Genomic DNA, 15,597 nt, shown 5'->3' on the forward strand with positions numbered 1-15,597 from the left:
AAAGTGGTCTTATCCTTTGGCCTATTGTGTAACATGATCGTATCACGGTCTTGAATTGTAAATAATAAATTATCATACGTACAATGAATTATGACGGTTAAAAATAACTTTCCTCGATGGGTCGGTGCATTGGTACGTTGTGGAATATACACGCAGGGAGAACACAAATATATACAGACATATAAACGAATACATGAGCACATGCGCAACATTGTAGCCAGTAAGCCTGTGTTACAGCAGACAGCAGTGTAAGTCCAGGCTAGAGGCCCAATTAAGCCAGTCCCATCATCATCATCATCGCCTTTCCTTTGGCAACAAAATGACAACCACTTTGTGGGAAGTCCACTGCTGTGTTCCCTACATGGAAACATGCCCCCAACAAAATAATGTGGAATAGCCACCCCCGATTAATGCCTGCCACTCGTGTGGTGACCATGGTGAGACTAGTGCTGTGACTTTCTGAGATATGGAAAAAGTTCAACATACCATACATATACGTGCAAGTATTTAAAAAAACCTGGACATAGCATGGAGAAGAAGAATATCTCGCAATGTTGGAGGAGGGGAGCACTATGCGTGAACGCAAAGTCGTGAGCGGTGTATTATAACGCCACTCGCAAAAAAGTGGGGCTTCTAATGACACGCGGAAAGCTTACAGACTTCCGGGAATGCTGGGAAAACCAGCACGGGCAGCCCCACCACCCCTGGGGGATTGCGAGACATCGTTTCGTGGCCGACGGGCAGGTGCGGCGAGGCGGTTGGTTTGGTGCGAATACTTTTTCAACCAACGCCGTTTGAGCGGAGGCGCGGTGAGCGGCGGCGTTGTTCCGTTTGAATTACACGAGAAACAGAGGCGCGTAAATTGAATTTATGGAGGATGGCAACGGCCTTTTGAGAACAAAACAGAGTGTTCTTGCGCAGCATTGCTTTTGACACCAAAGTCCTCCTTCGGTGCTGTTAACCATACACACACACGCACGCACGCCACGCACACGCGCACACCCCGTGCAGGAACAGCCTCAGCTTCTCCGCAAACCTGAGCATGTGAAACCAATGAAATAAACTCTGGACCGGGAGATTTATAGAAAATCTTTCGGATAAGTCCACCAGACACGGCTAAGAGTATGGTTTTCATTATTGATAGTGCAACTGATTTTGTACCACGGCACGTAATTTAGCACGAAGAATGCATGCATGTGCACACAATGGGACACATTCCATACAAAGTGTAATGATAAACATTACACGTGAATCAATGTTTATGTGTGTATATGTGCACTCAGTATGTATTTGCAATAGATATGACTAATCTCTGTCGATCTTTTTTTCTCGGACAATACCGAGAGTGCTGAGAGATTAGAGGGCTTGACTCACAATCGAAAAGTCGCGAACTGAAATGCCAGTTCGAGTTCCATTCAACCCATCATCTCCGCGAGAGTCCATAAACTGGGTACCACTGTACAGGAAGCTGGCAACAGTCATCTTCGAGATAGACAGTGACCCTCTCCATGTGAACGTGGAACCGTTACCAGTAGCTGAAGGCCTAAACGGTGGCAGGAGCCACACGTACTGCTTGTTTGAGCAGATATTTCCTGACTTTCATCCGAAAGACTGACAGGTCTTTCTCCCCTTAGCAACAACAACTTGAAACGAAGTCCCTGGTTCTGCAGTGCAACGGCTCAATCCTCAGGAAGTTGGGCGTCTTTGGTTTGTAACTCCCACACGTATCGGCAAGGGCTTCCTACTAGCTCTCCGTAACGACATGCTTTTGATGCTGTGCCCAAAATACACAGCCGCGGCGAGCCGCGACCCCTAAGCACCACTGCCACCTCATTAATTTGATTAAATTACGGCAGAAAATAAGCCCATTACCACGGCTGATGGGGGGGGGGGGGGGGGATGTAAAAATGGGCCCTCGCAGCGCTGCAACTCAGAAATTGATGCCACGTGTCGAGGTTTTGTCTGGACTCCAGGAGGAGGCCTTGAACGGCCCAAGATGTGGATGGACGGACGTCCATGAAAAATGCCAAGACCCGGCTCTCGTCATCCACACACGCGCGCACGTACAGAGCCGCGACCGGCAGAGAAGTTTTTCAAAGGCAGCCGGCGCGGGAGACTTGACAAACGCGATGCATTATCAGTACCCCTGTATCTGGCCCTGCAGACTGTCAGGGGGGTTTTGGCCAACGGGGAAGTAGACAGGGATAAAAAAAAAATGTAGAAAGGAAAGAGTAACGCAGTGTCAGCCGCTGATCCTCCGATCCTCTGTCAAGGCGGCTTAAGGGCCTGCACCGAACGCCGCGCTGGTTTATTGTCTAGCCGCAAACCCAGATGGATTATCAAGGCTTGATATGACAGCCTGCGAGTTACAGCGGCCAGTGGAAAAATGAGGAGAGAGTAAAGAAAAAAAACGCACAGAACAATAACCAGTAAACAAATATAAAAAAAATAACTGAAAAGCGTGCACGTTGCCCGGGTTTGAGATTCATCGATCAGCTCATCAGAGTGCGGACGGACGAGCGTGGCAGGTTTTGACAACTAGAGTCTCTGGCCACTCGCAGAGGAAGGCTGCGCATGAGCTAAGCTCTGCATGTCAGCCGGGGTCATGGTGCGCACGGTTTGTGCACCACCTCCTGCCGACGTGCAACTGGCCATTGCAAGGAAAGGAGCGTGCAGATCTCCTGGCACAATGGAGTGGCAATGTGCCACCAGTGCGAGCCACCTGGACGTATATTAGCGTCAAATCCATCCGACGGTGCCAATCCAATTGAGGGCATTTGAACCGGCTCGTTTATTCTGTTCCGTTTACTTTGGATTTTTTAGCTCATTTAAAATGTCGGTGGGTAATTTTTCAAAGGATTTTTTCGTGGCAGCTAAATTCCACATTTGTTGTTGCTGTCGACGTTTTCATATTTTTTCGTGCCAGAAATCCTTTTAAAGCAGCTGAAAGAATGACCACGCGTTTAAAGCGGGTTGGGGATAACTGCACGCAGAAATACAGGCAAAGCCCATGCCAAACAATGAGCTTTTGTTACTTGAATTCTAAATTATTATTACTACCAGTTGTTAACTTAAACTGCTAATATAAAAAGGCACATTATCAATGCTGATGATATTTGCCGTCTTTCATGGCACCTCAATTGATTGAAATCCCGTGCCGAAAGAAAAAAAAACTTCAGCAGCATGCTTCAAAGCAATCCTCTTGCTTTGCCACAACATTTCACGTTTTATCTGTTCTCTCGATAGGACAATAGGATTCTAGGCAGGCCATGGTGGTGCCGAGCCAACAACATCCACCACTTTAATTTTAATTCCACCGAAATGTTGTAAAGTTTCCCCTACAGCAATGCACCTCAGTTGAGCATCACGTAGCAGAAAAGGATGACTCCACCTGTGCGGGGTGCGTCGCAGGATACCCTATTATTCACCGAACCATCCTAGGAAATCTGTCACGTCTTCACCGGGACATTAAAAGTCGTGGTTTCAATGCGTTGCGCGCAATAATACACAAGTCAATGTGTTTCCGTGTCGTTCTCCCGTCTTCCGACATCGTGAGATACCCTTCTTCCTGAAATATACTCCAGTTGTTTTGCACCTCAGGTAAGCTGGCAACCCAAGTTCGGAATCGCCCCAACACGGGCGAAACCTCACAACGTGCGTCTGCCCTAACCATGCGAAGCAAAACTCCTCCAAAACCAAATATTTGTAACGATTGCAACAAAAACAAAACGAGAACGTTGAGCTTTGCCACGGGTTCTGCGCCAAGCGAGTTCAAAAACAAACGCACGCACGCACATCACAGCGCTGGCTATTATCCGTTATACGTGGGGCCTCTGTGTAGCCTGCAGGGATGTGGTCGTTTGACGTGGCTCTCGCGCCGAGTAAATGGCCGCTGTTTATTTTGCCGGAGACCGCGTACCGAGATGAGGAATCTGTGTAATTGCACCGGCTCGCCTCGGAAATTACTCGCTCCTTCTGTGCAATCCGGCATCCATAATTACACGCGCCCTTTGCCATGTTGCTCCGTCGATTTGAGATTTAATACATTTATTACCGTTGTTATTATTGTCATTAGGCCTATGACCAAATCTCCACCGGAATGCACCCAATCTCGTCAAGAGCTCAGAAGCTGCGCGGGGTTGGAGACTGCACCGTGCTTTGATCGGTGGCCGCCATATGCACAACACGCAGGTGCAGTCAGAGTTGTGCGTAGCAGAGGGCAGGACAGGAACATCCAAGGCTCTATACAGCTTGCACGAGCCCGCACGAACCAGCGTGGTGTTAATAAGTCTGGTGAATCAACTCCCATTACCGACAAGCCACGGGGGAGCCCTTCATCCAGCCATGGATTGACAAATGGCTCACATATGCATTGAGCCTGGGGCTTACTCGAAACATACCTGAGCAGACGAAAGCTGGTAATTATATCAAAAGTTTGTGCACAAATGAAACGAACGTCTTCGCAGTGTCCCCCCCGTCGTCGGCAATCGTACGGCACAAGAAACGCAATCGTACGGCATGACGGCAGACTCGTTTAGATCCCAGGGCCTGCAGCACGGCACCGGGGAAAGGTCGATGAACCTCCAGGCCAGCTGGCCACTCCTGTGGTCGGTTGCTTAAAGTGTCTTAAGTGATGCCGCTTTCCATCGGTTAGCAATGTAAGTCGCGGTGAACTTGGTGGGGGGGCCAGGGTGGTGGTGGGGGAGGGGGTGGCAGGTGCGGAATTTAACTGGAGTTATTTTCATGCAAATTGCCACTGGCTAATCGTTAAACCTCTCAGGGCTATCAATTAATCGAGCGCCGATGTACAAAATTCACGGAGAAGCGTCGTCGGCGGGGGCAAAACGACGACGGCACCACGGGATCGCTTCGCAGTCTCCTTCCTCGGGTCCCCGGTTATAACCGAAGTAATATCTAAAAGGGCTGCGTGCAGTTTTAACCCTCGATTACACCGACCCCGCGGAATATGTGGCCGACAGGATCTCAACGTGTCGACGAGGATGAACGTTTCATCGACCGAAAATTATATTCCGTACGCGTCACCGGTCAGTTCTGAACAAGCGAGCAATATTGACATCCAGCCGTCGATCCGTTAGAGGGGCCAAACCCCGTTTATCACGTGTGATAATGTACAGGAGTTAATTTAGGACGTAGGATAAAAGGTAAAACCATACTGGAATGAAACGACTTGCTTATTCATTTGCAATGGGACGATGAAACCGTGAATTGAACGTAAAGCGGCATATTTTCGTTGGCTTGTAATTGTTGAAGTCTGTGCATAATTCCGCGGTGCAGAAACCAGCAACAGCCGCGGCCGGGTTCAATTTGCACCAATAAATATGCAAATGAGGCACGCCGCCGAAAAAACTTTCTTTTAAAAAATATAACGAATATTAAATAAATAATTCGCGTGCGGAATGTATTAATTGGATTATTAAGGCGGGCCGTTTGTTTCGTTATAACAATAATGGAGGTTTATCGCGAGATTGACGTCGGCTGTGGTCACACCACCCGCGACAAATTTGCACGAACGCAAGAAAAAAAGCCGATTACCACATCGTAAATACGGATAATTATTTGCGCGATTTTGCATGACAATCACCGCCTTGGTAAGCCTTTACGCTACGCGATAAAATTACGAATGCAATAATAATTAGCGGAAAATTATCAGGAACCAAAGAAAGGACCGGGGGGGGCGGGGGGGTGGAGGATTTGTCGCGAACTGGAACACTGCGCAAAGCGTTCCAGCTCGCTACCTCTCCCGGCACGCTCAAGCAGCGAGGGTTAAAAACGGGGCCCCTGTCTCGCTCTCGGCAGATTTTAAAGCGGCGTGACAGGCAATCTCATTCCGCAGGGCTCTGGAGAATAACTCCTTCTGCACAGCACAAAACAACTCATTTAAGCTGGCGGGCGACGGGAACCCATTTGTGGCAACGGCGGCGATGCCGAGACCATGAAATAGTTTTATGCAAAAGCCTGGTAATTTGAGCGTCGCCCATTGCTCTCCGGTGCGGCAGGCCCAGGCCTCATCTCGACGCTGCCACGTTTTATTAGCGGCAAGCGGCCTTGATGTTGACATCGCCGCCGCTTGCCGTGCCACGTGCGCGTTTGCCCCCCAGCGGAGGCTTCTGGGTGGGGGGGGAAGGGGACATCGGTTGGGTCACGCTGCACCGTCTCAAACCTCCTAAAGCCCACGCCGTCCCGTCACCCACGTTTTACCAATCACGTTCCCAGCAGAGATACACACAAGGCGAGGGGGGGAGGGGGGAGGGGGGCAAAAGGGGCAGCGGTTACTCTGCCAAGATTTCAAGACGGCAATTGTATGCCACAGACCATTTTCGAGATTTGTTTTAACCAATGTAAAATTGTAAATAAATAATTGCTATCTATATATTTATATTTTTCATCATCGGCCCCCTCTGACAGCTTGGAGTGTAATAAGCCACATACGATGGTCAATTTTTTTAAATTAATAAGCGACCAATTTTGTTTCCCGAAATGATTCGCGCCCCTCCGTCATGTTCAGCTTGGCGGGTGCCAAGGTTCCTCCCGCCCTATCCACTGCTTCCGTCCATCCCACCCCTCCCTGACCGCAGACCCTCCGAGGGTGCAGGCCCCCAAGGTGCGGCGATGAGGAAAAAAAAGACAAATTCGATCTTTGCGAAAACGCCGTCCTGCGAGAAAATCTGCCTTCTCATTGGAAGTGAGCGGCACTATTAATAACCGCGAGACGTACGGAGCGCGTCGCGTGCTCCTTTAGCCGGCAGCAGCAGCAGCCACCGAAACTTGGCGGGCGCATTTCATTTCGCAGCTTACTTATTTATTCTTAATCAAGTAATCGTTATTCAAAAGGTGAAGATGTCGCTACAATGTTAATCTCAATACTGCAAGTTTCAAAAACAATCGTTTGCTCAACATCGACGTATTACCAATGTACGTTAAACTTGATATTGACATTTCGATTTAAAGCTTTCGTGACTGCAGGGATTCATCTTCTTGGTTCTTTCGGTAAAGTGAAAAAACCAAGAAGTTGATATTGACAGATTCATTTTTTTGCTGTAATTGTAACGATACGCTTGAATAACAAAGACGATCAACGCACAGGAAAAAATGCTGAAAATAGTGCACTATAATTGTACGGATGTATTATTACTTTATTCATTAATGCAGTAGTTGGCCATGTGAAAAAAATATTTAGATTTAGTGAAAAATGAATTGCAATAATATATTGCTCATCCCAAATTGTAAGTAACCATAGGAGAAATGCAATTGTGTTATATCCAAGCAGGTCATGCTGACTATTCAGAAAAGTAAGTGGGCTTGGGCAGGAGACATCACTCGAAGGGGTGAAGGCTGGCAGTCGATGCTGACAACATCCACAGAGGAGATGGAGCGATGAGATCAGCTCAGGTGCAGAAGCTGGATGCACTGTCGCATCATGTGACCGTGAGAGATGGCAACAGCTTTGGCAGGTCTTAATGAAGCAGTGGGCCCAATCATGGTAACATGACGATGTGATGAAAGGAAGTGTGGTTGATTGTGGGTGATGTCTCTGGCCACTGTTAAGGGCCCCCTGTCCCCAGATGGCCTGTGACTGGGCATTCCACAGGAAGCAGAGCTCCGCAAGCCGCTAAGATTTTAAACCCTCGGCCTCGCCAGGAGCGAACAGAAAAGAACCAGGAAGAAGAGAACCACATATGCATGCGTACACGCACGCGTGCAGACGCAAACCGCGGCGCTCCGTTCAAAAACAAAATGAAAATCAAACCTGAACTGTGAACGTTGGCTAATGTCACGGCTTGATTTTAACGTTGTTAACACATACACTTGGAGCATTTCCAAGCCGTACAATAATATGACCCGCTGCCGCCAGAGTGACAGCAATGCACCTTTACAGCATTACCGAGCCATGAATCAATATAACGCCGTGGTGTCAAGAGAAGGGGAGGCCTCGGTCACTGGCAACAATGAGCGGCGCGCGCAACAAGCGGAGACGCCGCCGCCGCCGCCGCTGCTGCTCCTGCCCGAAGCCCGACCGCATCCTGCGGCGTCGGCGCACACGTGGCTAATGCGCCAAAAGTTGCGTTGAGCCTCCGAGTACATTCCATTAAATTCACACCTGCGGATTTGGTGCTTCTCGCTGTGCCGCGTTGGCACGCTCGGCCGTGTGTTTTCGCGCCGCGGCGTCGAGCTTTGACTACGCGACGCTCACCGAGCGGCTGCAGCGCTGGAATGGTTGCTCGCTTCTGCTGCTGTTGTTGTTGTTGTTTTAGGGGCTCTTCGGGCCTCTAAATCCGCGCAGGAAGGCATGACGGAGAGGTCCCGTGTAATGCGAACGAGCGAAGCGGGTAATTCGCACCGGTTCGTAACACTCAACGCTGGGAACGGAGGAGGGAACCTTCCAGATGCCGGAGTTGTGCCCTCGATGCCACTCAGAAAAAGTAACTCGTGAAATCGGCAAAGAGTGAGCAACTTAACCCCAAAAAAAACCTAATAAAATGAGCCATGCCGTTCAATAACAGCCGAGAGCCATTTGGTCAATCCAATGTTGGTTTGTCTATCCTTGCAATGTCGCTAGTTTGATCATACTTCACCACACTGGTCTATCCAGGTCGATGAAGGGGTAACGCCCAGATCCAGTTCAAATATCACTCATCCATGAAGTGTGTTTCGGCCAAAAAACTAACTCAGATCACCGGCTTCTTAGGGCATTATAAAGAACTACTGCACCACCAATTCCATGCTCCATTCTTGCGACTTCAACGATTGAACTTACAGTGGCAGAGGTTTAAGGGAAGCTGTCAGAAAAATAACAATGATGCATGACGGCAGCCACAGTGAACAGGACGACGACTGCTGAACGATAAAGGCAATGATGACAACGACTGATTGTGATAGCATTAATAATGATTACGATGACCGATAAGGACCTCACGAGTGAAGGCGACAGTCTGGCCTGCAATGTGAATAATGATGGTCAAGAATGATGACGAAGCAGCAGCAGCTAAGGGAGGCAACGCGCCGCCGACAACTCGTCCGGTGAGGAGATGGAGTGTTGAAATCCACTGGCGTACCGGGAGCTAGACGGCTGATCGGAGGACGTATATTGCACTTCTTTCGCACTGTACGTAGCCAACCGTGCTAATCGGAGGTGCAGAGGAAGGACAACGAACTAAACACAAAAAGCAATATTGAAGAAATGAGTGTTCAACCTAGATCAAAAAGGACCCCGAGCGAGCAGGTGACAGCTTTGGGTAGGCCTCTATCCAGCAGCGGATAGACCGTGGCCGACGGCATATGCGCTCCGTGTCCATTTTGCCCGTGAGCACGGAGGCGTTCAAGTTGCTGGCGACGCGGAGCGAGCACATCCGCGTGCAGGCCCTCAAGGTGCCTCGGCTACTTGCTGAAGCACCTGAACTCCAAATAAACCTCCCACGACCGTCATCCACCACCCCCCCCCCACCATGCACACAGTCCCATAGTGCGCCACTCAGCCAGGCAGTCCGAGCGTGTGTGCGAGTGGGTCTGTGTTTCTCTGTGTGTGTATGTGCGTGCGCACGTATTTGTGTGTGTCGGATGCGAGCACAATGTATCGGCATCTGTGAGTGCGTCTCCGCGTGTCCTTTCCAGGCGTGAGTGTGCACGTCTCGTGTTACTTGCGGCCCATCAGAGATGCTTGATCAGAGCACTTGCCTCAACAGTCTGTTGAGACTATGCAGTGAATCTTTGTCTTGTGTGTCTGTATGCACGTGTCTGTGTGCACGTGTCTGTGCACGTTATTCGTGTGTCTTGGTGTATGCTTGTCTGTGGGGAGCAGTAGTGTAGCTACGCTACGAACCCAGTAACATGAGTTCGATACGTGCTCATGACCAACATCGGTGACGATTATTTTAACTGGTCCTGCGCCTTCCCTAGATCGATTCAGCCTCATACCAGTACCTGGCCGGGTGTGTAAACATCGGTCGGGCGTGAAGTCGGCAACCCACACTGTCGTGTACCATGCCGACTTTCATAGGTGCTCACTAAAAGCACTTTCCCCACAAGTCTGTAAAGGCTACACATGGGATCTTTGTCTTTTTGTATGTTTATGTTAACGGTGTGTGTGTGTCATGCACGTGCATTTGTGTGTCTCTCCAAGGAAGCCCACACAATCATCACCCACCATATGATGACGATGATGATGACGATGATGATGACGATGATCACAGCGACGATGACGGCAATGATTACCTGCTGCTGCCGGCCTCTGCACCGTGGGCCAACGGGGAAGCCACGGCCGCCGTCGCAGGAGCGTCATGGGAGGCGGGCGGGAAGGGTTTCCCGCCGTTGACCGGGCTGGGCATCGGCGTGCTGTCCAGCGGGATCTCCACCATGCTAATGGCCGCCACGGACGCCACCTCGTCTGACCTCTTCACCTCCGTGGACAGCGTGGAGAGCAGCTCGCTCATCGCGTCCGGCCCCGCGCTCGGTGATCCGTCGCCGGAACTCGCGGCCACAGCCGGTTCCGGCGCTGCTCGCTCTGCAGAGACAAGAAACGGAGAGGACAACAGCGAGTTTAGATGTCTATACAACAGCGACAACAACAGTGGGTTTAGAGGTCTACACAACAGCGGCAACGACAGTGGGTTTAGAGGTCTACACAACAGCGGCAACGACAAGAGGTTTATATATCTACACAACGGCAACAACAGGGGGTTTAGATGTCTACACAGCGCACCTCCCCTGTTGTCAGTCCGCTGCTGGTTGAGGGCATCACAAAGCCACGTGGGCCAAGGGGGTTATTTGACGATACTTCCTCAGTGCGGGTATCGTAAAGGTGGGGGCGGTATAAACACGGGAGCGTAGTACAGTATAACAATATATTTTTTTGTGTTATGCCTACTCCCGGCCACAACATAGCTCATACGGAAAACATGCACAAAATAATCGGATTACCAAATTACATGACCCCGTTCAACCTTTACCATAGTCATAGTCGTGCGGTGGTACTTACTTCGCCAAAGTTAATCTCTGAGAAATAAGTAGGGACATCCTTGCTACGACACCTTTACATATACATGTAAATGTGACTCCAGGATATACATCGCGCATAATGCACACACACACATACACTGTTTACTGTGGTTGGACGGTTAGACATCTCGTAATGGCATTATTTTGTTGCTTTAAATGTATGAGCTATATGAAGGTATTTAATTTTACGAATGGTTTATGGGTCCATAATGTCAATTTCGGTAATGCGGCGATGCGTAGAAGATTTTGAAGGGCAGAGTTAAGTGTTTAATAATTCCTGACAACGTACAGCTTGCATTTTGATTAAAATACAATTTTAATACAAGGTTAAAGTCAGCTTATTAAATAACACAATATAATGAACACTGCGACGTTAGGGATATTTTCAATCCCCATTACATCAAATTCTGATAAGGAATGTATACATATTGTACACATATATACACACACACACACACAATTTATATAGCATTAATAACTTGTTTGGAACTTGCTATTTATGGGCTCTTACCTGGTTACAAAGAAAATTACGATTATAAAGAATATATACAATCTAAATCACTACGTGTTGAATGGGTCATGTTACTTACTCGTATAATTTCATGTTAAACTTTAATTTTAAGAAAATGTCTCATTAGTATATTTGTTACTTGCCGAAAATTAACAATCAAAAATGAATGATTATGCTACCACCAAGCAGTCTTCATCAATCATATTCACTGGGCCTGTGATATTTTTTTAATCCTTTATATTAAGTTCGCTTGCTTGCTTACGACCGTGCAAATCTCTCGGTCGTTTTTTAACCCACTTCCCGTGATCCAATCGAGCTGACATTTTCCACACAGACTCGTTGTGCGTGACAATTAATGTTCGTGAAAATTTCCAAAATTTGACACTTTTTAGGACAAAAATATTATATTTAATTACCAATTGCTTAATGGTGCAATGCAATCATCTGACCCATAGGTGGCAGCCATCTCAAGCCAGAGGACGAGAGGACTCTAGCCGCCACGCATATTATGGATTTATAGTAAAAAACTTTGTTTTTACGGGTTATACTTGTTCCTCTCCAAGCCAAAGAGTTCCATATTCCGCGGGATCGACTGCTCCAATTTTATTCCTCAATCTGCTTCTATTCTGTGCCTCTTCCCTCGGCACATCCAAAGTCCTCATATTCACCTCCAACTCCATACTCCTCCACCCTGTTGTTTCCCTCGACTCCTCCTGCCCTGCTACCAATGGCATATCCCATAACTCTTCTAATTGCTCAGCAATGAAGCCTACTCGGCCTGGAATGACGCAGCAATTCATCGATTACAATCGATTCTTATGCTCTCATTAAATGATTAATTTATCTAAATGCAGATCTTAAAAAAGGTTGTTTTTTCAAATGTGCATCCATCACAAGTACACGCTATGCTAATGTTGCATTCAGCAAATGTAGCAAACAAAACGATGCAAATGAGACGGAACAAGAAGACAACAAATAGGCAGTAAAGATGAAACAGTTCTCAAACCAAAGCACAACCCCAAAATGATATAAAATCAACCACATCTCGACAGGAAGGGTGGCGAGTAGAGGCGGAGACGGCGGGGAATCATTACACACCTCATAGCATTCACCCACAAACATCTAAACCCACCCCGACAATCCGTCACGCAGTCTCCAACCGCACACGCACCCAGCGGACGGGCAGGCAAAGCTCGCCGCGGCGCCCGCACACGCAGGCGGACGCACGGAGGCTCGCGTCGCCGAGGGGCTCGGCTCTCGAGGCAGAGACACACACATCATCCTGCTAGGATAACCTTTGCACCGGACTGTTAAGGGAGCAAGAGCAGGGGCACGAGGGCAGGGCAGCGGAGCCACATGCAGCCAGAGGCCGAGCTGCCTCGACCGCCGCCGCCGCCGCCGCCACCAGCAGCAGCAGCGTGGCCGCTTCTGCTTTGAAGTGGCTTTTTTTTTTTAAACGTGCAAAGGAACCACAGAAGGATTGGACTTTTAACAGATTTTGCTCAGGAATGATGACCACTCTCAGTTTGATAACGCAATCTTCTCTTGATAATTTCCCCGGGGAGAAAAAAAGAAGGCACCTTTAGTAGCCAGGCGGCACCTTGCGCGGCAGTTAATCTGCTCAGATTTTGTTTTCGAAAAATGTTGTGCTTTCCGCAGATAGACTCGGCACTAAAATTAAAGCCTGGTGCGGCGTGCTGGCATCGGGCCCCGTGGCGACAAAGACTTACGCAGCGTAATAACGTGAACAGCGTGGGCAGCCACCGCGAGAGGAGTCGCCGCAACACAGGACCACGTAATGCGATTCACCTTTCGTCTCGAGTTATTTTAGCGTCGAATTACATCACCAACGCAAATCGCCGTCCAGCACGGCAATACGCCGCTCCACCATCCGTCAACTGTCTGATAAGCCACTATTAAAGATGCATTTAATTTAGAAATCGATAAACTCCTATGAGAAGCCACGGCATCAACTCCCGGGGAAAGCACAACCCTTGCTCTCCTTTTCTCCGTCCTCACCCCATCGTCGCTCTGCACCCCCGCCCCCACTTCCCCCCCCCCCACCTCTCTGCCCACAAACCTCGCTCGCTCTGCACCATTAAACAAGTTCTTACATTCCACAAAACTACCAGTTTCAAATAAAACACACCTCGGCCGCCTATAAATTGCTGCTGGCTTGGCAGCTCACGCTAAGTGACATATGACATTAATATCAGCCTTCATGACTCCAAAGCAGCAGCACATCCAGACAAACCAGACAGCACCCCCACTTCACCAACCCCCCCCCACCCCCCAAACCTTCCCATCCCCCCCCAGCTCCCACTACCCCCCCCCCCCCCACAACATCACAAGTGCTAGGCGCAGGTCAGGACCTCGCCTGTCCAAAGTACCCGTAACAACTGCTCCCAGCTTTTGCAGTTGGTAATTGATTGCAGATGAGAAAGCGCAAGGCAACACTCCTCCACCCCCTTCACCACTCCGCCATGGACCCCACCGGTGGCATGGCCGGCTCCGAGGGGCTGAGCACTGTGACCACTTCACATCTCAGCGTTGGGCAGGGCATCCGCAGTCGTGTCGCCTTTCATTTGGCCTCTTGTGCTGCGTGTTAATATTCACCGGGAGTGATGCATATGAGATGTGGACGATACGTGTGAGAAGGATGTATTGCAATTGGGTGCTCACCAACTAATTTGTATTGTAATCTCTGGGGAATGCGGTCGCACAGTGACGTTGGACTATGTGCCCGGCCATCTGAGTTTGATTCCCGGCCATGGCTAACATCAGTGCCGAGTGAAATATGTGCTGGTCCTTGGCAACCCCCCTTCAACCAACTTGCAATTGACAAGTGTGGTGAAGTATGGTCAAATAACAGCAATGACTAAGATGGTGTGGAGAGGCGTTCATTCAGCAGACGATTGACAAGGAGCTGAAAACTATTAGACGTAGCGTATTATAAGAACTAAAAAAAACCTTGCGAATTTAATCCGTCACACTGCATTATAAACAGAAAAAATATATAGTCGGCTGATGTGTCTGCCAATGGCCCTTATTCAGGGCAGAGCGAGAGGGCAGGGAGATGTGTGGAGTTGCCGATGCGTATGGCAGACTGCACTTTACACTGTGGGACCCTGGAATAATTGTGTTCAGAAGCCTCGTCTATTGTGCAAATGAGATCGTAATGACGGGTCCATTAGGATATGACTCGAGATTGTAACATATTTTCAGCTGAAGCACCAACGTTTTGAGAGACTCGTAAAACAAGATGATTTTAAAACCACTTTTAGCGATGCGCACCCACAAAAGAAAGACGAAATTAATACTATTCATCATTTCAAGAGCCGATGGAAAGGGGGCAAGTCGGCTGATGCACAGCTTCCTGTGTAATAGCACGGCACCCCGGACTGACTCTCTTTAAACCCCCACCATATATTGTTGCTTAATGCATCGGCGGGGGTGGGCCGGTGGCAGTGGCGATGGCTTCTGGGACGGTCGGACTCTGGCGCTGCCCACTTAGAGGCGTTATTGATGGTCCGGGAGACCTGGTCACTCACGGTGCCACAAGACCCGTCGACCGGGACAAATCGATTTGGGTTTTTGTGTCCGGCTATGATGGCGCGTGACGGAGGGCGGGCAGGTGGCCACGACCCGGGTCCCGAACTTGAACAGCTGCATGTGCACCGCGGCCCACGTTCTGAATAAGCGTTCATAACGTACACCGTACGTATCACGGCCGCCCCTGGCTCCGAAACAATTTGCCGTGCGTGCGCTCAAATCTCACTCCATTCTCCTGCGCTGCCCCCATTGTCTGGAAGTCTCTTCCCCTCGCCATCTGTGCTGAAATCTTCCTGCCTCTCCCCCTCCTCATCTCACTCCAGTCCCCTCCATGCACTCTCCTACCTTTTCCCTTCTAATGTCAATCTACTCCCCTCCACCACGCACTCTCCTACTTCTCCACTCGCTCTATTACCCTCCATGCACTCTCCACTTTAACAGCAAAGGCCTTCAGCCAAAGCCCCCCAGTCGACCTTTAATCAGTGGGAGGTCACTCATTCTTCTCTGCTGCCCCCGTTTTC

The 15,597-nt window shown here is 49.2% G+C and overlaps 1 protein-coding gene across 1 annotated transcript in view; it reads right to left on the reverse strand.

Moving 5' to 3' along the window:
- The window catches only part of LOC133342936 (lipopolysaccharide-responsive and beige-like anchor protein), a 281,221-nt gene that overhangs the window by 207,586 nt on the left and 58,038 nt on the right, over positions 1-15,597 (reverse strand). The window contains 1 exon segment of the mRNA XM_061552330.1: positions 10,231-10,519. Coding sequence (XP_061408314.1) covers positions 10,231-10,519 — 289 coding nt within the window.

This window comes from Lethenteron reissneri, chromosome 16 (genome assembly GCF_015708825.2).
Source record: "Lethenteron reissneri isolate LAM-NWPU_2019-01 chromosome 16, ASM1570882v1, whole genome shotgun sequence".
Taxonomy (NCBI): domain Eukaryota; kingdom Metazoa; phylum Chordata; class Hyperoartia; order Petromyzontiformes; family Petromyzontidae; genus Lethenteron; species Lethenteron reissneri.